Below are 24,634 nucleotides of genomic sequence, written 5' to 3'. Positions count from 1 at the left end.
TTATGGCCTCTACATAACTCATGCCTCTAGGTCCCAGCCCTGCTTGAGTCCTGACTAACTTTCGAGGTGAATAGTGACTTAAGAATAAATAAGCTAAATAAATCCTTTCCTAAGTTTCTTTGATTGTAATGTTTCATCACAGAAATAGTAACCCTAACTACAACAGTCATTTTGTTTAGAAATATAAGTTTATTGTATGGTAGATTAGGAAAATTCAGGAGGCCGGGCAGTGGTGGCACTCGCCTTTAATCTCAGTGCTTGGGAGGTAGAGGCAGGTGATTTCTGAGTTCAAGGCCAGCCTGGTCTACAGAGTGAGTTCAAGGACAGCCAGAAATACACAGAGAAACCCTATCTCAAAAAAACAAACAAACAAACAAACAAACAAATTCAGGAGGTAAAAGCTATGTAGCGATGCATCCCTGTTAGAATTTATACAAAATTTATATATGAACATACATACATTATTATAATGTCAATAAAAGATATTAAACCTGAAAAGGAGACAACTAATAAAAATTGAGAACTGACAGGAGGTCTAATCTCCATTCAACCTGCACCTTTCAGTCATGTAGGACACAAGTGGAGGGTGTGATAAACAGGCCTCAGGCCCTAGAGAGATTTACATACTAATGAGATACCTGAAGGCCAGAGGGTGGAACCAAATAAGTATTCCTGCCCAGCCCCTTCCCCCTCTTTCCCTCCCTATTTAACTCAGGTCTGCCCTGGGTTTTGGGGGGATGCATCCAGATCCATCCACCATCCGTCATGCCAATAAACTTGTTTTGGAAACCTATGGACTTTCTCGAACCGTGGAGAGGCCTTTAGTGAGCAGCGGGGCCTAACTTCTGGCTGGAGGAACCCAGAGCTTTCCCAGGCAACTACACACAGCCTGTCCTGAAGGAACTCTCAGCATTCCCCAGCTATTTTTACCTACACTAGAGAATTATACAGAAAGCTCAGTGATTTAAAATACTTGCTTAAAACAAGCATGAGGATAAAAGTTCAAATCCCCAGTATCCACATAAAAAGCCAGTTGCAGCCACCTGTAACCCTAATCCTGCAGGCTAACAAAACAGGAAGTCACAGGTATTTCCTGGATGCCAGTCTAGCTCCAAGTTCAGTCAGAGAACTTGGCTCAAGAGGATGAGGCAGAGAGCAGTAGAATAGGGTGTCTAACATACACTTGTGCATAAAAACACACATAAACAAACACAACATATACCCATCGTATAGCACACTCACATCATACAGCACACATGTGCACATGCACACACATACAAACATATCATGCACCACATATAGGGTGCGTGTGTATGCGCGCGCACATAGAATAATTTTTAAGCTTGAAAACCAAACTGATGAATAAAGCTGGTACTCTAATTACACTTAAAAAAAATCACAAATAAATCTGTAATTTCAACATTTCATTTCTGAGATTTTATCTTTAAAACAGATGTCTCAATGACTTAATAGTATCAGCAATGATGATGCTTATACTGTTATTCTACAGCTGTATGTACAGTACACATATATGTAAAGTGCAGGTTGTTATATAATCAGACTGGCTGGAGTGATGGATCCAGGGTTTAGAGCGCTGATTTCTCTTCCAGAACATTCTGTTCCCAGAACCCTCATCAGAGGACTCACAACCACTTATAACTCCAGTTCCAGGAGATCCAACACCCTCTTCTGATCTCAAAAGTATGCACACACATGGAATGAATGAACACACACACACACACACACACACAGGAAGGAAAGCAGGCAGGCAAGCAGGCCTAAGAGTAAGAGGTATTAAAATCAAACCAGTTAGATAAATAGCCTATAAACTTTTACATTAATATAAAATAATTATATATACTGATTGTATCTTTCTAAAAAAGAAAATACATATTGCCTAACTGTTCACAAAAACACCTAGAAATAAGCACAACCCAGCAGGCAAGGTAGAACTCTAGTGCAAAAAAAACCAAAAGCAATGGCCTTTAAATATGAAAAGGAAGTGGTTGATCCCTGTGACCCACATGGTAGAAGTAGAGAACCAACTCCCAGTTATTCTCTGACCTCAACATATGCTCCAGTGGCATGTGTGTAGACACAAAAAAAGTGTAACAAAAAATTTAACACACATATAAATTAAACACATTGGTCTAGCAAAATAGCTGGACTGATGAATGCATCTGCTACCAAGCCTGACAAAGGAAAGAACCAACTCCCACAAATTGTCTTCTCTCTCTCTCTCTCTCTCTCTCTCTCTCTCTCTCTCTCTCACTCACACACACACACACACACACACACACACACTGTGGCATACATGTATGGATAGACACAAAATTAAATAAATGTAATTAAAACATATACCTGAATAATGAACACGTATTATCCATACTAATGTTGAAAACTCCATCCTCTCTAACACTTTTTTTATGCACAGTGCCTCCAAAAACCTTATTCATCATCTGTTCAAAGAAAAAGATTAATACATTAATATGAATCAAAAGAAGTTTGTATGCTAATAATTATTTATATCCTTTGCCTTCAAAACGTTATTTGTACCATAAATATATCTGAGTAAACAAGTGTTTAATGTCTGTAGGTAACTATTATTAGCATATAAAATTATTAAGAGGCATACATTTATAACATAATTTGACTAGGAATTTGACCTGAGGTTGTTAATCTCTGTTAAACACTGACAGACTTTCCACTTGGTGTACTTTAATTAACAATAAAAAGAAACGTTTCAGCCAGCTGTACAGGAGCATATGTCCTTAACCCTGGCCCTCAGAAAGCATAGGCAGGTGAAGCTCTGTGAGCTCAGGCCATGGTTGGTCTATAGAGTTTAGTTCCAGGACAGCCAGAACTACATAATGAGACTATCTCAAAAACAAAGAGAAAATTTTAATACTTAAGTCAGAATTTAATCTACAAAGGTACTTTGAGATTTAAAAGCCGCTGCAGGTAAAGACTGTAGCAACAACACAGGAGTTAGAGCATGACAAAATATATATATATATATATATATATATATATATATATATATATATATATATGAATGAACCATTATGATAATTATACAAGTTTGAATGGCTGAATTAGAGAATGACAAGATGAGAGGCAAAAACAGACATTAGATGAGGGCAGGACAATCAAGTCTTGTGTTTAATATAAAGGGCATACAGGCATGATGGAGCACATCTTTAATACCAGCACTTGGGAGACAGAGGTAGAGATAGGCATATCTCTGAAAGTTCAAGGCCAGCTTAGTCTGCCAAGCAAATTCCAGGACAGCAGGGCTCTTATACAGAGAATCTATGACTTGGGAGAGGGGAGAGATTAACAATGATGATGTAGTAAAGGGGTGAACTAGCTGGGCAGTGGCGGTGCACTCCTAGAATCCCAGCACCTGGGAGGCAAAAGCAGGTAGAACTCTGAATTAGAGTCTACAGAATGAGATAGCAGGACTACATGGAGAAATCCTGTATCAAAAATCAAGAAAAAAAAAAAAGAAAGGAAAAGGAAAGAAGAGAAAAAAAAAAAAAAGAAAAAAGGGCATGAATTTTATCTGTAAATTACAAAAGTAGCCAACTATGGTATGTTACTCAAATCATGTGGGTTCAGGGATTCAAGCCCAGGCGTCTGCTCTTAACCACTGAATCATCTCTCCAGCCTTTTGGCTATCCTTAACATAGAGAAAAAAAAAGCCTTAAGAGAGAAGGTGGGGAAGAGTATATGCATAATTATTAATATAGTAAATAATATAATTAATATATATTCTTGAATTTAAAAGCAAATATGGGTATGATGACTATTCTTGACTATAACAAAATTTAACTGAAGACAATGTTGCTGGGCACATCTCTGAGAAGTTCTTAGTTAATTGGCTCATTTGACATAGGAAGACCCACCTTTAAATCCAGATTGAGGGTAAAGGAACCCTTGTCCCCTCCAAAATCTAGAGGACACCTTCTCCTCGCACCCAACATAAAGGACAAGAAACAAACTTTTGCCTTTGCCTGCTTACCTCTGCTTTTGATTTACTGCCAATAGAGCCTACTTCTTTGGGATTCTGATGCATACTGAAGTCCAGCTGAAAAAGTCTCAGCTGACTCAGTCTCAGACTAATGGTTTCATGGATTCTTAAGACTTTCCATTAGGAGACAGCCAATGTTAGACTAGCTGGACCATAGCCTGTAAGCCACTGTAATAAATTCCCTTTTGATAGATAGATAGATAGACAGACAGACAGACAGACAGACAGATTCACTCTATCAGTTCTGTTCCTCTAGAGAACCCTGACTAATATTGGGAGAGGAGGAGAGATTATTTTTTAAGTGAATGTTACAGTACTCAAGAAACTTCAGCAGGACAAGTAACGATTTCTGGGTTGTTTGGACTATGCAGCAAAAAGTTCTGCAAGATGAGAGAGGGAAGGAGGGTGGAGGAGAAAAGGAGAGGGGGGGTGAAAGGAGGGGGATGGAGAAGGGCACAGAAAATGTGCTAATATGCAACTAATCATAATACATTATGTAAGGATGGTTTCTAGCTGTTTCCAGTTGATCCAATCAAATAAGCCAATGTTTAAGTGTTGTACCGTGATAATCCTAGGCTTACAAGCATCAGGGAGAACTTACATATCTGGTTTATGTTTTTATTCCCTTGATCTTGTTTAATCAAACTGTTTCTTTGATAAGTGAGGTCTTAGCATGTTTTGGTTTAATGTTATCTATTGTCGTGTTCAATGATATTGTTCTTGTCTAATAAATGCTTAAAATGGCCACAACTGAGAATACAACAAATCAAAGTAGCTAGGAGAAACAACAGGAAGTCTCACTGTTTAAAAGTGAACCATGGTGGTGCACAGAGGTGCACACTTTTAATCCCACCACTTGGGGAGGCAGTGGCAGGAGGATCTCTGTGAGTTCAAGTCCAGCCTAACTTATATAACATGTTCTAGGCTGGTCAATGCTAACTGTGAGACCCTATCTCAAATAAATAAACGAATGGATGAATGGATGAATGGATGGATGGATGGATGGATGGATGGATGGATGGATGGATGGACAGGTGGACAAACAGACAAACAAACAAATAGTGGTTTGCTAAGTGATCTAGTTACAAACAGGTTTCCTTATAAGGTTAGTTCCATCACAGAATAGCAATCAATATACAGTAGTACTTTGCATAAATTATCTTAAAGACAAATAGTGCTTAAATCACAAGAAGAAAACATTAAATCAACTCTCAAACTCAATTTGCAGCTATACCTGCATGCCATAGCAAATTCCTAGAACAGGCTTGCCAATGGTAAATATTGCTGGATCAAACCAGGGAGCATCCTCTGCATACACAGAATTAGGTCCACCAGATATGATAACAGCCCTGTAGATTGATTGGAAAAGGAGTCAGTAAACAATGTGGCTACTATTTTTTTTATTATTTAATACTACGATATATATAAAGGTTGAAGCAAAGAAAAAAAAGGTGCAAACACAGGTCCTCTGTACAGATTTCAATACTGTAGTTGTTCCTGACACTCAACACACTTGCAAGACAGCTCTGTATCAACTACCCCTGGGAATATGATGAAAAGAGTGAGTAGGGTGAGAAAAATTGCCTAGACCACAAACTGAAAAGCTGAGTGTGCAGCAGAGGCCTCTGGTATAGAGAAGGAAAACCTGTATGAAGGAGAGAAGGAGCAGTGGGAGGAGGAGCAGCACTTGAGACAGGAAAGGCATGAGCTCAACCTTACCCTCAAGTTACATTCCAAGTTCAAAGACAGACTGGACTATATAAAGACCCTGACTCAAAAAAGAAAGAAAAAGAAAACAAGAAACTGCATAGCTGAGCCTTGTAGTACATGTCTCTAATGCTAGTATTTGGGAGGGAGGTTGAAGCAAGAGAATCACCACCAATTTCTACAATATTGAATTCAGTAACAGCCAAAGTTATAAGGCAAGAGATTGTTTTGTTTTCTTTTTTATAAAGAAAAGCAGAAATACACAGTGGCCAGTGACACGACTCATCAGGTAAAGGCACTTGCTACCAATCCTGATGACCTGAGTTTGACCCCTGATTCATATGGTGAAAGGAGAAAACCAACCCCACAAACTGTCTTCTGACTGCCTCAAGCTACACATGCAGAGTTTAATTTTTAAAAATAAGACATTAGACAAGAAACACAGTACACTTAGCATTAAGTCTCAAACCCCAGACAACTGCCTGAAGTGCCCATTAAGAGATCAAAGTGTACACTGACCACCAGGTTTGCAGGCTCCCTATATCCCTCAGGCTATAGCTGGCATATGCCATTGCCTACCATGAACTTCTCCAGCCCAGCTATCCCCTACACAATCTAGCCATTTTGGTTTGCTACCCTTTTGGTCTAGCCCTATTCTCTTGGCCAAGGCTGCCCCTCTTGGTAGGCAATTCCTCCACCCTTCAAACTCTCCTTACATAACCCGGCTCAAGGTCATGTTTGCTCTGGACTTTCTCAATCCTGCCTGCCTCTGGCTGTGTTCTCTTCTTTTCCTGCAATAAATTTTCTCCTCCACCATCCCTAAGAGTGGGCATGTCCTTCCTTTTTTATTGATTTTCATTCACCTAGTATAAAAGTCTGAGTCAATTAAGAATGGCCACTGCAGTCACTACTGTGGAAAACCAGTCAAGCACTAGTCCATACGAAAGGACAGAATATTAAAAAAACTGCTGAGCCAAAAACCCTCACATAACTTGGCTATCTTGCCTGGCAGGGACATGAGTCACTGGAATTCGCCTTATATGGCTTAGGTTTTTCTCCTTTAGCAACTAGTTTTTCAGGGTTGGAAACAAAAGGGACTTCTGTATAAATACTTCTTCCCTTTCAGATACCCTACCAACCATTTGTACATTTTTCCTTTGATTAAATGCTCTAAAAGGAATGAACAATAATCATCACTATAACTGCATCGAACTGTGACCCACAAATCATATAAAATATAAACTATTCAACAAGGCCGTCTGCTGTATCATGAAAATCAAGATAGACTCCCCAGCACCATCAAAACAAACAAAAAAATGAAAACAGCAAAGTAATTTTTTTAACTAGAAGTGTAAATTATTCCTTTTTAATTCCAAATCAGAACTATAGAAATTTTCTTTAAAAACTATGCTGGATTTTTATAGAAAAAGTCAATGCCCAAGTAAATGAATTATAAAACATTCCAAATTCTAACTCAATCTCATTGCGGACGTATCAATCAGAGGCTACCGAAATCCTTGTTCCCTTATGGCAAAGGCTGGTGTTTCCAAGGGGAAGATTTCAGACTGCACAAAGAGTTCCCGCACTCTTCGGTCAATGACTTTCCCATATTGAGCCCCAGCATCCAGAATGACAACAGCTCCTTCGTAGTGATGACAACCATCCTTAAGGTCTCCTCCAGCATTCTCCGGCTACAAGTAAAACAAAACAGAAATTCTTGTTTACAATAACTGTGTTACTAGTAAGAGGCTAGTAAAATGGCTCAGCAGGAAAAGACTTGTAGCCACGCCCAAGGACTTGAATTTGATGCCTGAGGCAAAGCACCAGGAGAAGAAATTCCTCTAAGCTATTCCTCTGACCTCCACGTGCATGCTGTAGCACAGTGGGTCTCCATATATACAAAATAGAATTTTTAATTACACTGTTTTAAAAAATAGGGGGGGTCCAGAGTCTGACATACCCAGAGGCAGATACTCGAAGCTAACCATTAATCTGATCAAAGGTTCCCAATGGAGAAGTTAGAGAGTAAACTGAAGGAGCCAAAAAGGTTGGTGGCCCCATGAGGAGAGCAACAATAGCAACCAGCCAGGGCTACCCAGGGTCTAAACCACCAGCCTAGGAGCACATATGGAGAGACACATGACTCCAGCTGTATATGTAGGGGAGGATGGCCTTGTTGGGCATAAGTGGGAGAGGAGATCTTTGGTACCTAGAAGGTTGAACACTGGGGGGGGGTGGGGGTGGGATCTGAGGGTGGGGAGGGGGAGTGGGGGGTAGGTGGGTAAACACCCTCATAGAAGCAGGAGGAGGGGGGATGGGATAAGGGGTTCCTGGGTGGTGAGGGGGAATGGGGTAAGGGGATAAAATTTGAAATGTAAATATTATATCCAATAAAAGAGGGGGAAAAAAGAAAAGCGGTTAGAACCAACATCCTTAATAAAATATCAGCCCTCTTAAAAAAAAAAAAACTATCTTGATACTAAAATTTGTTTTGAGAATTGTATATTGCAGAATGATCAGCCTTGGTGTATCTACTCATCAAGCAAGCTGGGCAGACCTGCTCAAACCTCTGAGGTCCTGGAATTCCATCTGGAGGCAGCGAAGACACAGCATCAGAGGCTTATCAATTACTCTTCCCCCCCACTCCTCTTCTAATATCTCAACGCCCATCATCAGCTTGAAGAAGCTAAGGAAGAGTCAGCGCCCCTATTCCCTGGGCTTGGGGACTGAGGTGGTAAGTGTTGGGCTGTCTTTCTAGGGAAAAGTACTGGTTTTGTGGGAATAGAGAGGATTAGCTAGGATTTATTGCATAGCCATAACCTATTAGTAGAAATCTGTACAATTATTATCAAGATGAAGATATAAATTCTTAAATGGCACCAATTTACTTTGATCATAAATTTTAAAGTTTTCATTGGTACGAGCTTCTTATTGATATAAAAGTGAGATGAATATTGATACTCTCATAGGCATTGTACCAGTATAACACATTTAAGAATACAAGGCATAGACCCAGTCCTTCTTTAACCTTTTTAACTGATTTGAGATGGTCAGCCTGTTGAGTTAAGGAAATTCATGGCTCTGAGTTTATTATTAGGGTGTTTTCTATGTTTTATTTAGTTAGAACTGGCTGAGTGGAGTCAACAGACAACAGTCCAGATTACCTTACATGGATAGTTGGTTTTCAAAACATCAGAAATCCACAGAATTGACGTGACAAACATTTCTGTATTAATGTTCATTTTGATTAGAGACCTGTCTGCTCCTGACAGCTTCCTATATTGAATTCTAAGAAGAAATTGAGCATCTTTGGAGTTACTCCAGTTGTAGTGAGACAGCCACTAGACAAGAATTGCCTCTTTCCTTCTACAGACAAATTACTGTCCAGAAAAGGACACACTTGCAGAATAGTTGATTATATCTGCCTAGACAGAGTAATTAGCTCTTAATAATTCTGCAGCACTAAGATCTGTCAGATGATCCTGGGCCAGAAGGCGGAAGAACAGATGCTCCAACGTTTTGTAGTAGAGGGAGTGTCCAGGTGTTCAGAGGTCTCTATAAATTGGCTAAGTTTTAGAAGCTATGCTTTGTGCTTCCCACAATTATAGTTAACTCAGTCATTCTGGATTTCTGACGGGGTTGAAAACTTATAGCCTCATAGCTAATCCTGGCTATTTACCATGAGAGAAAAGATTTGAGTGGATGGTCTTCAGCTGACATTCATTCTAAAGCCAAGGAAAAAGCCAGGTTCAGAACTAAGTGTTTTAGTTAGGAGAGATGACAGAGGTTCTGGTTAGTCAACAAAATGATGGACTGGGTATTAGGACTATCTTGTACCTCACTGGTACAAATTGGCATAATTATGCTCTAATTGTATTTTGAGAGAAAAGTTTTATTTCAACAGGAAGGGTGATATGCAGGAGGAGCTAAGGTGGGAGGAGTACTGAGAGGAAGAGAAGGAGTAAGGAGAGGAGGATAAGAAGGAGAGGAGAAGCTAGGTGATAAGAGAGAGAAAGAGGGGGAGAAGACAGGGAGGCAGATGCTCACGTATCTCCACCAGTCAAAGATAGTTGATATATCTAGGTTGGGTGGTGGGTTACACTTCTGATTGAGCAATACCAAACTTATAAAGCCTTTGATTAACATTTTTTTAAAAATGTTTAAGTGCAAAAAGGAAAAGGGGGCATGGGATAGGAGTTTTCTAAGGGTGGGGGGATGGGGAAAGGGGATGGCATCTGAAGTGTAAATAAAATATCCAATAAAAAAATGAAAAAAAAAATAGGTGGTCACTGTCAGCTTCACCATAAAGAAATGCAAACTGTTAACCTATGTTGTATTTCTAAGCTATGGATTCAGACGTTCTTTTACATGGAAGATGTTAGTATACACCTTCTCGTGGACACATGAACCTGTGAGTACAAGGTGCCACTACAGACTGATGTGGTCACTCCTGCTAATGTACACCGTCAAGCAGGAAAACAATCCTGTTCTGCTAGCAGTTCTGATCCCTGCCTCTTATGCCAGCATTCGTATTACTTGTATGATCATCTCATTAGAGACAGCATTCCTAAGAAACATATTAATGAGGTAATTAAAACCTGCTGCTAGAGTGTAATTATGGCAAAATTCACTTTAAGATCTTTTACTACCTGAGAAAAACAGAATACACACACATATCTAACCTAGAACACTTAAGTTTTACTTTTAAACTTTCAAACTTGACTGTTAAGCATACATTTTTAACACCTCTAGAAAGTAATTTAGCAAAACCTAGAGGTGTTATTTATTTTTTACAGCCAACTTAATATAACCTAGAGTCCCGGGGGTGGGGTGGGTGGTGAAAGAAAACCTCAACTGCCTCTGTTTAGGCCTGTGGGCTTCTTTGTGGGGCACTGTCTGAGGGCTAGTGTCTATAGAATGGCCCAACCCACAGAAAGAATACCACCCATAACTAGGCAGACAGTCCTAGGGTATTAAAGAAAGCTAGCCAATTTTAAGTTTGGAAAGAAGCAAGAAAGCAAGCCTGCAAGCAACATTCCTCCATGGGAAGTCTTAACTTCCTGAAATGATGGACTGTGTACTGGCGTGTAAACCAAACCAACCCCTTTCCTTACAATGTTGCCTGTGGTCCAAATGTCTTATCATAGAAAAGAAGGACAGTAGCGCAAACGTGCTAGGAGATATGTACTGGACAATAATGCAAAAGCAGAAGAGTGGGCATGAATGCAACGACATTTCACATGTTCCAAAAGCAACTGAAGTTGGGTGATAAATCCAGTGCACTATTTTAGTCTAGGCTCTCACTTGGTTTCTGCAAGACCTGGGACTGGGGAGAGGATCCAGAGACTCACTGGAAAGGAGGAAGAAGAGTAATGAAGGAAACAAAGAGGAAGATGTAGCCCAGTAGACTATGCCTGCCTGCCTGAAAAGTGAAAAGCCCTTTATTGGTCTTGTTTCCAGTTTGCCACCATTTTGAGAAAATCAAGAGCTTTCTAGCATCAGAAGAGACAAGATAAAATGGGCTAGACAATGACAAGTGGCCCACAAATTTCTGAACAAAGAAAAATAATACAGTTTCAAGTTCCTTATTTTTGTGGCTGCCAATTACCATTCCCATGGCTATAGCTAAGTGATATGTCATAGTAACATACTCACTATAGTGTAGTGGTATAGTACTTTACAACTCAGGTCCACCTGCCCAGACCTGGCACCTCCCACAAGGCCGGCCATCTCGTTCACATTAAAAAAAGTGCCCTCACCTGGAGGGCACTTTCTCAACTGCTTTCCATCTATCTTTCCAGATAAAACACTCATTTACATAAAATATTTTAACAGAATTTTTAAAAGCTTTAAAAACAGGCAAATGGCTCTAGGGTTATGAGCACTGCACTAATTGGCTGCTCTTCCAGAGGACACAGGTTCAATTCTCAGAACTCACATAGCAGCTCACAACTGTCGGTAATTCCAGCCCCAGGGGATCTGATGTTCCTTTCTGACCTCCATGGACACACAAGCATAAACACAAGGTACACAGACACACATGCAAGCATAACACCCACAAATGTGTGTGTGTGTGTGTAGGAAGCTAGCCTTAAACTGAAGTATGAGTCCACTTTGATGGTGCTGTACTAGCATCTGTAATGGCTAATTCTAATTGGCCCGCTTAAGAACTAGTTTATTATTTTTATTAAGTTTTTTGCATTTTATTTTTAAATTCCTTATAACAGTGTTTTGCTTGCATGTCTGTCTGCACTATTTGCATGCAGTGTCCACAGGGGCCACGTGAGGGCGCTGGATCACCTGCGCTGAAATTATAGAAAGCTGTTGAGTTGCTCACTCTGCCACATGACCTTGACCTTAGCTATTCACCTTAAACTCAAATATATCACAATGATCAAAAATATCATCTTAAGAAAATATCATCTTAAGAAAAATATGCTCACACTGTTTGAGATAATTTTGTGAACTCTCCTAGATCGTAGTATGTTCTATAATACCGCAGTGAACTCATCCACCATAAAGATGAATTCTTCCAGTGAGTTTTAAGATTAAAAATTAAAGACAAATGTACAGAAGTGTAAGGTGAGACTTATTCTTCAGAGCATGACAGGTGCTTAGATTTGAGAATATAGAAGCTACCTCACAATGTTTATTCATTTGTTCAATACAGGTTTTGAATGATTACTACATATTAAAAAGCCATTCACGAGGTTGTGACACTTAAGCTCCATGTTTGTAAGGGTAGAAATTATTCCTGGCTGCAGAACAGCTATCCTCACTCAGTGAGTTTCATACACCTGAAGAGAAATTTAACCAGATTGCTAAAGCTAGGCCACAACCATGCACACGAGTGATGTACACCTTGCTAAAAATGAATTCAACACTGCAGTTTCTCGCTGACAAAACTGACTTTGTAAAGGAAAGAAAGCTCTCCAGATCAGAGACGACTTTAGATCGGAAGGGAAAGGGAGCCAATTCAGAGGCCAGGCAAGAAAGAACGAAGTCTGAGACTGGGAGTTGAAGGCCACAAGCGCGCATCAACCGCCCAACGTTCTGGCGTCTTGGCTAACTAAAGTTAGCCAACTTTTTCCAGCACCCGAGGAGACCTCGGCTCCCAGTAAGACCCCCAAAGGCGGGAAAACACGTCCCTCAAAACTAGCACGTAAAACACGAGACAGAGACAGAGTGCGCAGGAGCAGAACCTGGCCACAGGCTCTTCCCCTCGGAAGATGGCGGGAGAAGAGGGTGACGGAGCACACCTGGGACCAGAAACAGAAACTGCGGTCAACTGGGAGACAGAAAGGCGTGCACTAAGCTGTTAAGAATGCAGGACGGCCTGGCGCGACCGCCACAAGCGAGGCCCGACCCTGCCTTGGGGCTGAAGGGCCTCGGAGTCCCCAAGAATCGCGGCCCACGGCCCGGACCCCTCTGCGCTGGAACTCGACGCTTTCGGCCGCGGGGGCCGCTCGGATCCGCACACTAATAAAGCCAACAAAGCGCCTCCGAAGCCGGAAAGCCGCGCAGCAGGCGGGACTGGCACATGCGGAGCGCCGCTGATCCGGCCGAGGGAGGCGGACGGACCACCAGGCCTCGCTCTCGCTGCCGGAGGGCGGCAGAGACGCCAATCACAGACCGACCTTGGAATCACCGTTGCACAGGGCCATCGGGGACCAGCGCCGCGGGCGCAGACCGCTGGCAGGGCCTGGACGCGAGCCGCACAGCAACGGGACCGGCTGAAGCGTGAAGCCGAGCAGCAGCACAGAACCTTACCACCGCCTCGGAACACAGAAGCGCGCGCTACTCCCGCCTCCAGCTTCCGCCCGACCGCCTCTAACCGGCCACGCCTCTCGGAGGCGTGGCCGTGCAAGCCCCGCCTTTGTCGTTACCCCAGGAAGAGACCGAGCAGCCTACCAGAAAGGAAAGCATCAGCGGTGCCCCCAGGCAGGGCAATAGAACTGGATGTGATCATTGGCATTAAGCAGTGGCTACAAACCATCTCAAACCTCAAATCTTTGTAAACTGCAAGGTACATTTAAGTAATGGATTCATTGCGTCACAATAAAAGTGGCTCAAATTTTGGTTTTTTGTTTTGGTTTGGGTTTTGTTATTGTTTTTCTAAATAAGGTTACTCTGCAGACCAGGCTAGCCTCAAACTTAAATCCACCTGTCTCTGACTCCTAAGTGCTAAAATTAAAAGTGTGTGTCACTACCTCGGTTTTTAAACAATAAGCTGTAGATTTCTCAGAGAGCCTACCTTGTTGAAGAAATTACTTTCTATTTACTTGATTGCTTGTTTGGTTGTTTCTTTCTTTTGTAATAATGAATGGTAGCCAGTCACCACCTTTGATCCCAGTACTCTGGAGGTTGAGGTAGGCACATCTAAGTTCGAGGCCAGACTGAAAAAATAAGGAAAGGAAGTAAATAAAAGAAAAATGTTCAGACGCTCTTGATCTCTTTCTCTTACTCTGGTCTACAGAGTGAGTTTCAGAACAGCCAGGGTTGTATAAGGAAACCCTGGGTTGTAGCCACCTGCGGCCACAGATCAACTGGGTTCACCTGAAAGGGGAGCTGGGAATGAAAAGGGGGCAGAGGGCGAGAAGAGATGAAGCCAAGACAAAGTTCTCTGATCAAGGCTCAAAGTTTAATGTTCAGCTCTCAATTTAAAGGGGGAGCCCCACAAAAACCCTTTCTTGTTTCAGCTGGAGATGGGTGGAGGAACCCATCCTTTGTCACAGCCAGAGATGTCTCAAGGCAAGCCCAGGAGAATGAAAAAGAATGAAAAAAAAAAAAAAAAAGGAAAGAATAGACCACTTTCTATCACCTTGCATAAAAACTAATTCCAAATGGGTGAGAGACCAAGACATCAAACCTGCAACACTGAAACTGCTAGGAAAAACACAAGGCAGCGCCTACATGATGTAGGTGTAGGAAAAGACTTCCTGAATAAGATTCCACCTGTCCAAGAACTAAGGCCAACAATTTGTAAGTGGGACTTCATGAAACAGAAAAGCTTCATGCTTCACAGCTAAAGAAACAATCAAGCGAGGGAAGAGGAAGCCTGCCACTGTGTGTGGTAGAAACACAATAATATTCAGAACATACAAAGACCTGAAAAAAAAAATCAAAGGAAAAAAAAGAGCAACCCATTTTTTAAAAAATGGGTCTGGGATCTAAACAAGAGTTCTAAAAAGGGAGGAATGAAGGGAGAAAAATATGGCTAAGAAATATTGTTTTATTTTCAACAATAATCTCAATCATTCAATTTTATTAGTGAACAGATGAAACAAGATCCACAAACATCAAATTACAGGAAAGAGCCACAAGAGGGTGGAATTAATTTTTGAAATGGAGCCCAGGAAAAAGAAACTAGAGGTCACAATCCTGAGTGTAAATCACTCTTTGTCCTTTTGAAAAACACTCTGTAAACCACAGCTGTAACTTCTTGGTATCTACAATTTCACTGAGCTTGGCTACTGTGTTTTCTCTTAGCCAAATGCCCTGGCATTTCAGGAACCACAAGAAGCCACAGTATCTTTCTGCTAAAATTCTCCGGTAAACTAAATATAAACTTATTGGGATTTCTAGTAGTTAATAAAAAGAGAGAGACAAATATATTCTTTTAACATTTTCCCCCATATTCAAGAAAAATTAGAAAATTTCTAAAGTGAAACATAATAATCCTGACTACAAGAAAAAAATAAAACAACAAAAGAAGTTAATAAATCCCAGGGTGTTGTTTAAAATAGTTCAAAATAATCCAGTTGCCTTTGGTTACTTATAAGATGGCCTAGGTAGTTCATACCATATTGAACAAGTCAGTGATAAAAAAAAAAAAAAAAAAAAAAAACCTGAAGTGGAGTAATCAATATTTTGGTACAAGCCACTTGGTTGATTAAATTGGCCAAACTGATTCTTGAGGTTTATTCTACTTAGGCAAAGGATGACTAGAAAGTTAAATATAGGATCAATGTTCAGTGTTTGAGAATGCTGACTCAAGCCTAGATTCCCAGCATTTAGGAGACTGAGGCAAGGTTGCCCTGAGCTCCAGACCAGTCTGGACTGCACTGTGAGGTCTCAAAACAAACAGCAATAAAAAAAAAGTCAATCAGCTGATGACTGAACCACCAAACAAGTAATACACAGTGATAAATGACCAGAGTACAGGATATACTGGGCTACTTCAGAAATTACATATACATTTTTAAAGCCATGCATACTGCTACAAACCTATAATTCTGGTATTTAAAAAGTAGAGGCAGGATGGATCAATGAAAGTTTGCAAACATCCTGGTCAATATAGTGATTTTTAGGCCAGCTGGGGCTGAATAGTGAAGCTGAATCTCAATATCTACGTCTTAGTTAGGGTTTTACTGCTGTGAACAGACACTATGACCAAGGCAAGTCTTATAGAGGATGACATTTAATTGGGGCTGGCTTACAGGTTCAGAGGTTCAGACCATAATCATCAAGATAGGAACATGGCAGCATCCAGGCAGGCATGATGCAGGCAAAGCTGAGAGTTCTACATCTTCATCTGAAGGTTGCTAGGAGAAGACTGGCTTCCAGGGAGCAAGGATGAGGGTCTTAAGGTCCACACCCACAGTGACACACCTACTCCAACAAGGCCACACCCACTCCAACAGGGTCCCACTTTCTAATAGCGCCACTCCCTGGGCTGAGCATATACAACCTGTAACTCTCCTCTTCCTAAACAGACTTCTGTTAAGATGTTTCTGCCTCCATGTTAGTTGGTGAGAGAATCAGAATAAAAAAAAATTTATCCCAGAGACGAAAAGTATAGAAATCCATAAAAGAAATGAAAAAATACAGGAAAGTAGAAAAAAAAACTGCACAGAGAAGCAAGCTGAACACAGACAAAACAGCTCCCTGGCCAGAGATGAGACTAGGAAGCTGCTTTCCAAAGCAGTGCAGAGGCTAGTCAGATGAAAGTCTTGCAGCCCTCCCCTCAGGACAAGTCCACACATGGCCTTCATGGATTAAATGAGACTGATCTCTACTACAGACAGGTCAGCAGCAGAGAGAAATGGCATTTTGTCATGTTAGTTCACTTAAGAGAAAGTATTATTTAAAAGCTGAGCTATCTGACTGATGTCCTGAGACCAGAGAACATTCATAAGTCTGGGGGCCTTAATTTGGTCTCTAAGTGAGGGAAGGCCTAGTGAGACAGTTGTTCAAAGCAAGAAGACCAGACACAAGAAAAAAGAAGATATCAGGTGACTGATATCTTCTCAGTCTGAGAAGTGCACAGAGAGATACCATCACCCTCAGTAGAAACAGAGCCCATCCAGCAAGAATTCCCTAGACATTTACACTATGAGCCATAGGCCAGTGGGTAGATCAAATTCTAAAAAAAAAAAAAAAAAGCTATTTATCTGCCACTCACAGATAGACAGGAGAGATGGCTGATCATAAGAACATATGCTGCTCTCATAGAAGATCTCTTTTCATTACCACATTGCCTGTCATTACAATTTCAGGGATCTGATGCCACCTTCTGGCCTCTGAGAGTACCTACACACACTGGGTACACACCCAGACAAGCAAACACACACATGCACATAAATAAAAAATAATTTTAAAAAGAAAATAAGAGGATGCTATAAGTAATGGGCCAGTCTTCCCACAGAATCCTTGAGTAATACTGGAGAAAGTGCCAGTGTAAAATAAACAGTAAAAGCCATTCTAAGTCAGTCTCATATGAAAATGAAAACATTACTCACCAGAAGAGGCAAACCTTGCAAAGTAAACTGTGGCAGAGAGAATTCAGGTACAGTGTTCTGCAGAGGGTGGAATTTTGATACCCATCACTACCTACATTGGGTGTGGTGATTCATGCCTATAATTTTAGCCCTTGGGAGACAGATAGGAGGATAAGTTCAAGGTTATCCTCAGCTACATAGAAAATTTTATGTTGCTGGCCAGCCTTGACTACTACAAACTGCCTCTGCACAAAGCTGCAGAAGATGGGCTGCCTGGCACAGTGCTGGAGGAAAGTCTCCACTAGGTAGGTCTGCAAGGGTGGGATCTCTACCACAGATGATCCAAAGGCCAAAAGAATTATGGTGGTTGAAAAGATAACGGGCCCCGTGGCTCACAGATTTGAATACTTGATTACCAGGGAATGGCACTATTTCAAAGGATTAGATGTAACCTTGTTGTAGGAAGTGTGTCACTGGGGTTAAGCTTGAGGTTTCAGAAAGCACATTACCAGCCTAGAGCCTCTCTTTCCCTGCTGTCTGTGGATCTTGATGTAGAACTCTCAGTTACTTCTCCAGCATCATGTCTGCCTGCATGCTATCATGCTTCGTACCATAATGATAATGGACTAAATCTCTGAAACTGTAAGCCAGCTCAATGAAATGCTTTCTTTCATAAGAGTTCCCATGGTCAGGCTGGTGAGATGGCTCAGTGGTTAAGAGCACTGACTGCCTGCCCTTCAGGAGGTCATGAGTTCAAATCCCAGTAACCACATGGTGGCTCACAATCATCCATAATGAGATCTGAGATCTGATGCCCAAGCAAGAGGGAGAAGGGAAGGGGGAAAAAAGTGTTCCCATGGTCATGATGTCTTTTCATAGCACTAGAGCAGTGACTAAGACAGTGAATTATTCTCAAGCCTGTAAACTTCATATAATTTGCCTTATAATTTGGACTTATCTAAGACTCGCCATGTCTTTCTTTCTTTCTTACTTCTACAGATATGAGATATTTATTCTATGCCTGTCCTAACTACTTACTTACTACTACTACATGGGGCCCATTATCTTTTCAACCACCATAATTCTTTTGGCCTTTGGATCATCTGTGGTAGAGATCCCGCCCTTGCAGACCTACCTAGTGGAGACAGCACTGTGCCAGGCAGCCCATCTTCTGCAGCTTTGTGCAGAGGCAGTTTGTAGTAGTCAAGGCTGGCCAGCAACATAACTACTAACTGTACTTACTGTCTTGAAGCTGGGTCTCACTTGGTAACCAAGGCTAATCTGCAACTCACTTTATGGGATGACAGGAATGACCCAGCATCCTGGGCTCCATAACTGAATTTTGAAAGTCTAGAGCATATATCTTATGGGTTCAAAATTCGGGAGCAATTTCCCTCAAAATTAATGCTATGTCAATTATTCATATATATTTGTATACCCTTTATCACCTGTTGCTGAGATAAAAACACCCTGAAAAGGCAATGTAAGGGATTTAGTTTGGCTACAGTTCCAGGTTGTAGTCAATTATAACTTGGAAGACCTGGTGATGGGATCTTGAGACATGTGGTGACATTGAATCTACAGTCAGGAAGGAGAATGATTAATACTGGGCTCCCTAACTTTCTCCCTTTTAATTGAGCCTGGGGAATGTTTTCCTACTTCAAATAACCTAACCAAGACAATCCATTATAGACATGCCCAGAAGCTACTAACTTAATCAGATCATTCTTTAAAGGCTTGCTTCTTTAGTGATTCTAGATTCTGTCAAGTTGATAATCAATATTAACTACATTACCCATATCTGATTTAGATGCTATGTAGATGAGACTTTGAATTTAAAGTTGATGCCAGTAAAAGGTAAGACAATGGGGATACTGGAATGTTAAGAGTATATTTTGTAGAAGGAGATGAACTGATGTAACATAAATAGAATGATTATGTCTCCTCATATTGTTCTCCTTAGTCTTAACCTCTAATCTTTGAATGTGGAGACATTGGGAAGTGATTATGTCATGAAATGGAGCTTTCATGAAAGGAAGTAATGCCTTTATAAAAAAGACTCTATGCTGGGACATTGCAAAACTCACAAGGTCGCTCAGGCTGGTCTATAATTGTGAATCTCTTGCCTTGGACTCTTCAGTACTGTAATTATAACATGCATGTCACCATATCTGGCTGTAGGCTTTCTTTTAGTTAAAAGGCTGTTTTGTTTTTGTTTGTTTTGTATTATCACTATTCATTTAAAATAAAAATTATATACATACAAAAACCTGAGTTGGATAAATACAAAACTTGCCCCTAAAATTTTGCACTAGTAGTTTTCTCTTGTTCTTTGTATTTTTGTTTAGTTGGATACAGAAATTTAGCATTCAGTTGATTGATAGATTAAGTGAAGTGAAATAAGAGCAATTATTAGCTCTGCTGGTACTGTTCATTTCCCAGCACAACTTCACATTGCTACCTGGAACAGACTGACCTTGGAGAAATACCTAAAGCACAATAGGTCATTCCCTTTAACAACCTGATCACAAAAGCTTACATTTATCAACTATAATATATGTCTTTAAGAAACAAAAAGCTGACTGCCAAGCAGGCTTCTGTAAAACCTCAATTGCTTGTTCACCTCACCTTGTGGTTTTAGAATATAAAATGAGGATGCAAACTAGGCCCTATACTTAGGGCTTTCTGGAACTATCCTGGCTTTGGTGGCAACTTTACTCCATTCTCAATGATGTTGGAGTGCTTATTCCAGAAAGATTCCCACAACATAGACACTAAAGAAAAGTCAGTAATATAGTTAAGGAGTAATATTTGGAAGAAATTCATTAAAAGCCAGCCTATAGTGAGATTGAGGCTAGCCTGGGCTATATGAGGCCGTTTCCAAAAATGAATAGCGTCTAGTCAAAAAACATGTTTTTAAATTAAAAATTAAATAAATAGGCTAATAAAACTACTTATTGATTAGATTTGCTGTCTGATCCTATGAGGGAATTCATGTCTACTATTGTAAGCCTCCTAAAAAGCCCATCCCAGGAGATCAGAGGTCCTGGGAGGGGAAACTTACCATTGTTGTTTTGTGAAATGTCAAACTGCTCTCCAAATATTTATGATTATACCCACATATCAGTGCTGCTTTCAACTGTGTCACAGAACCTCCTGTCTGCAGTGAACAGCAGTCCGCACAAAGACTCCACTGACCAAAATGCTGAAAATAAGTGATGGTTGAGTGCTCAGCCCTGAGATATTTACACTAAACATTCCCTGCCACCCTACCAAGACTCAAGGTACAATCTGATAGCTGGAGGCTGGGGAGAAGTGCTGTGTAATACTCCTCTAGGCATTACATGGCCATTGCACTCATGAACTCACAGGACCTATGATTACCTGAACAAGATCAATCCAGTCAACATTACAACACTGATGAGAGAGGGGCTTAGAAGGCTCAACCCCTAACTCAGGAGCTGTTGACAGCTGTTGATTGCTGGGAGAGGACTCATTTTTCTTTGAGTGTGTGGCTGCTGGTAGGTTGCCCATGCTCCAATGGTTAGCATCAAAGACACATACATGCAGGTAACCACTAATAGGACTCAGTAGGCTCTAAAAAGAAAAAGAAGAAGCAGAAGATATGAAAGTTGGAGGGATCTGTAGTGGGGAAATCGAGAGGAAGAATTTGGATTAGATATGATCAAGATACATTGTATACATGTAAGGTATTTTCAAAGAATTAGGGAAAAAAAAGTTAGAATAAATTCATTTGTTTGTTTGACCCTAACACTTGGGAGGTCAGTCTGGACTATATAATTAGAACCTCTCTCAAAACTCCACTGATATTGTATTCATAAAATCAATGACTTTACATAATAAAAAAGAACAACTATCTACTGAGATTGATCTATAAACATCTTATTTGTATTTCAAAGATACTAATTCTGGAGGGTAGGGTTAGACCTAATACCAAAGGTCACATATTATATGAGTCTACTCAACGTCTTTAAATGACATACATATAATCGGGAAAAATATTAGAAACTGCAGAGAATGAGGAGGAGAGGGGTTGGTATAACAGTAAAGGTGTGATACCAAACAGCAATGGCACTTAAAAGTTTAACACAGAACACACACACATGTGCACATACATGAGTGCACATACATGTTCAAAAGTGAGATCTAAATAAGGGTAGCAATTATTAGTCTAGATGCTACTTTATAGATGTCTACTTCCTATGTTTCTAGCATTAAAGTTAATGTAACTTGTTACAAAGCTTAATGAGATTGCTTGCCTACTTGGTGAATTCCACGGCAATCTATTGTCTCAACATGGGGATGGGGATGGGGATTGGCAGCACCTGAGGAATAACACCCAAGGTTGTCTTCTGGTCTTCATATGTACATTCATTCATGTGTACATTCACACACAAGTGGAACCCACCCCCAAAATTGGAACACTCATATAAAAGGTCTGGGTTTATCTCAGTAGTATTAACTCTTGCCTAGTATATGTAGGGCTTAAGGTTCAATCTCAGAGTAAAGGGGGGGAAAACCAAATAGAAATGCAAAGTTAATTATTTTTTTCTCAAATATAGAAACCAAAAACCTTACTGATTTCATACCTTTTGTCTTGGCCAATGTTCTATTACTGTGAAAACACATGATGATCACAGCAACTCTTATAATGGGAAGCATTTAATTGGGCTTACTTACCATAGCAGAGCTTTAGTCCATTATCATCATGGCAGGTAGCATGGTGACACACAGGAAGACATGGTACTGAAGAAGGAGCTGAGAGTTCCTACATCCAGATCCATAGACAGTAGGAAGAGAGAGAGAGAGAGAGAGAGAGAGAGAGAGAGAGAGAGAGAGAGAGAGAGAAGAAGAAGAAGAAGAAGGAGAAGGAGAAGGAGAAGGAGAAGGAGAAGGAGAAGGAGAAGGAGAAGGAGAAGGAGAAGGAGAAGGAGAAGGAGAAGGAGAAGAAGAAGAAGAAGAAGAAGAAGAAGAAGAAGAAGAAGAAGAAGAAGAAGAAGAAGAAGAGAGAGGAGAGAGAGGAGAGAGAGGAGAGAGAGCGAGAGCGAGAGCGAGAGCGAGAGAGAGCGAGAGCGAGAGCGAGAGAGAGAGAGAGCGCACACTATTTGGGCTTGCCTTGGGTTTTGTTTCTGGAACCTCAAAACTTACCCCCAGTGACACACTTCCTCCAACAAGGTAACAGCTACCCCAATAAGGCCACACTTCCTAATTCTAAGTAGTGCCATTTCTTGATGACTAAGTATTCATATATTTGAGCCCATGGGGGCCATTTTTATTCCAACCGACATAGTCTTGTAGGTTACTTCCTAAAAGCTTCACAATGCTAAAATGGCTGTGATAAACTTTACTCTGTATTCATTGAAATTGAGACTTTTACAGCAATGACAACACATGCCTGTGATGGCGGGATTTGGGAAGTGGAAGCAGGAACACTGAGAGTCCAAAACCATCCTAACAAGTACATATCAAGCTCAAGGCTGCCATAGGCTACATGAAATCCCCTCTCTAAAAAAACAGAAACAAAAAGGAGGGCAAGGCAAGATAGTCCATCCCTTAATCTCAGCACTTAGGAGTCAGAGGCAGGTGGATCTCACAGAGTACAAGTACAGCCTGGTCTACACGGTGAGTTTCAAGCCAGTTAGGACCATACAGTAAGACCCTGTTGCAAAAATAAGTAAGAAAAATAAATTGAGACTTTTGATATCACTTAAATAACACTATAAACTGATTTCGGCTCCAATTTTTGAGACAGGGTTTTGCTATGTAGCCATGGACGGCCAGGAACTTCACTTATCGACTAGTCTGGATTACAAGCAGGCACCACCACAACCAATTTGGTTCTTCTCTTTAACAAAGATTAGAATGGTTACTTCATGGTTACTGTTTTCTTTTAGTTAAATACATTAAACTAGGTGTGACGGCTCATTTATAAAATCCTAGGACTCTTGAAGTTAAGGCTGGAGTATGGCCATAAAGTTTGAGACCAGCCTGGATACATATGCTAGTGTGTGTAACCCAGGAACCAATATCAATACAATGAAAATAAAAAAAAAAAAATAATAAGCAAAGTCTCAAATTCCTGTGCACATGCAAAAGCTGGAGGGAGTGCTTACTGCTTGCTCACCAACCTAACTGCAGCTTCAAAGTACTCCTGTCTTCTGGTCTCCGTAGACACCTTATACCCATGTACACATTCATTCTCTCCCCTCCTCCCCAGACACAGAGGAAGGGGGAGGGAGGAAAAGGAAGGAAACAGGGAGAAGAAAATACGGGGAGTCAGCTAAATGGTTAAGCTGTAGAAAGAAGGAAAATGCAAAGGCAGCAAATGCACAAGGGGATTGAAAGTATTTTTTTAAATGAAGAAAGCATACACGTTTGTAACGGCGTTTGAAAACTGGCCAATTACGGATTCAATAAAATTTTTGGAAAACTTATTTCTTTAGTATCACTGAAGTACTCCAAGAGCTTTTAACAATCCACCAAAACCCAAAGAAGGAAGGTCACTTAAAATGCATAACTATGGATGACAAGAAAGGAGAAAGGTGGTTTCGAGAAGTTTCCATTGGCATAAAAATAAGATGCAGAGGATTGAAATTTACCTCCTTCACTCTGTGTATCTAGCGTTTCCCTACATTTCTTCCTTCACATTGGGGAACATGGACAGCCTTATTCGTTCTGTGTATTAGGTACCAGTGTTTCCATTTAGTCGGGCACAAAAGACCCACATCCTGACACCAAAGCTTAGTAACCTTTCTGGCAGGTTCGCAAAGCAGCAGCATTACTCAACAGTAAGCCAAGATGTACTGAATTAAATAAGTACAAACTCTCCTACAGACACTGCAGCCTTTGACCATGCACAATATTATTACCAAGGCTTATGTAAATCCAGAAAACCCGCGCTCACGTGGCGACGAGGGCCCAATGGCCGAGGCACACGAGTTCCACGCATGCGCATGCGCAAACGGAACCCGGGTAGTTAAGACGCTCCGTTCCTGGTCGCTCGGTACGCTAGCGTTATTCCTCCCTCCGGGTCAGAATCGAGGGAACTAATGGTTCCTAGCAAACGTTGTTTGCGGTCGCCGCCACGGGAGCTCGTTCTGATTCGCTGGCTTCGTCGAGAGGCACGGGACCCATTTTGGCGGGGAACCACTTC

At 40.9% G+C, this 24,634-nt stretch overlaps 1 protein-coding gene across 1 annotated transcript in view; it reads right to left on the bottom strand.

The window, feature by feature from the left end:
• Gmps (guanine monophosphate synthase) overlaps positions 1-13,582 on the bottom strand; it is a 36,585-nt gene extending 23,003 nt beyond the window's left edge. Inside the window, exons 1-4 of the mRNA XM_034500948.2 lie at positions 13,378-13,582; positions 7,250-7,431; positions 5,268-5,382; positions 2,362-2,459 (exon numbers count right to left, since the gene is read on the bottom strand). Of these exons, the coding sequence (XP_034356839.1) occupies positions 2,362-2,459; positions 5,268-5,382; positions 7,250-7,431; positions 13,378-13,404 (422 nt within the window). The 5' untranslated portion in view covers positions 13,405-13,582. The remainder of the gene's footprint in view (positions 1-2,361; positions 2,460-5,267; positions 5,383-7,249; positions 7,432-13,377) is intronic.
• Positions 13,583-24,634: the final 11,052 nt, after the last annotated feature.

Source organism: Arvicanthis niloticus, chromosome 4 (assembly GCF_011762505.2).
Source record: "Arvicanthis niloticus isolate mArvNil1 chromosome 4, mArvNil1.pat.X, whole genome shotgun sequence".
Lineage (NCBI taxonomy): Eukaryota > Metazoa > Chordata > Mammalia > Rodentia > Muridae > Arvicanthis > Arvicanthis niloticus.
This window is presented reverse-complemented; position numbering and strand designations above follow the sequence as displayed.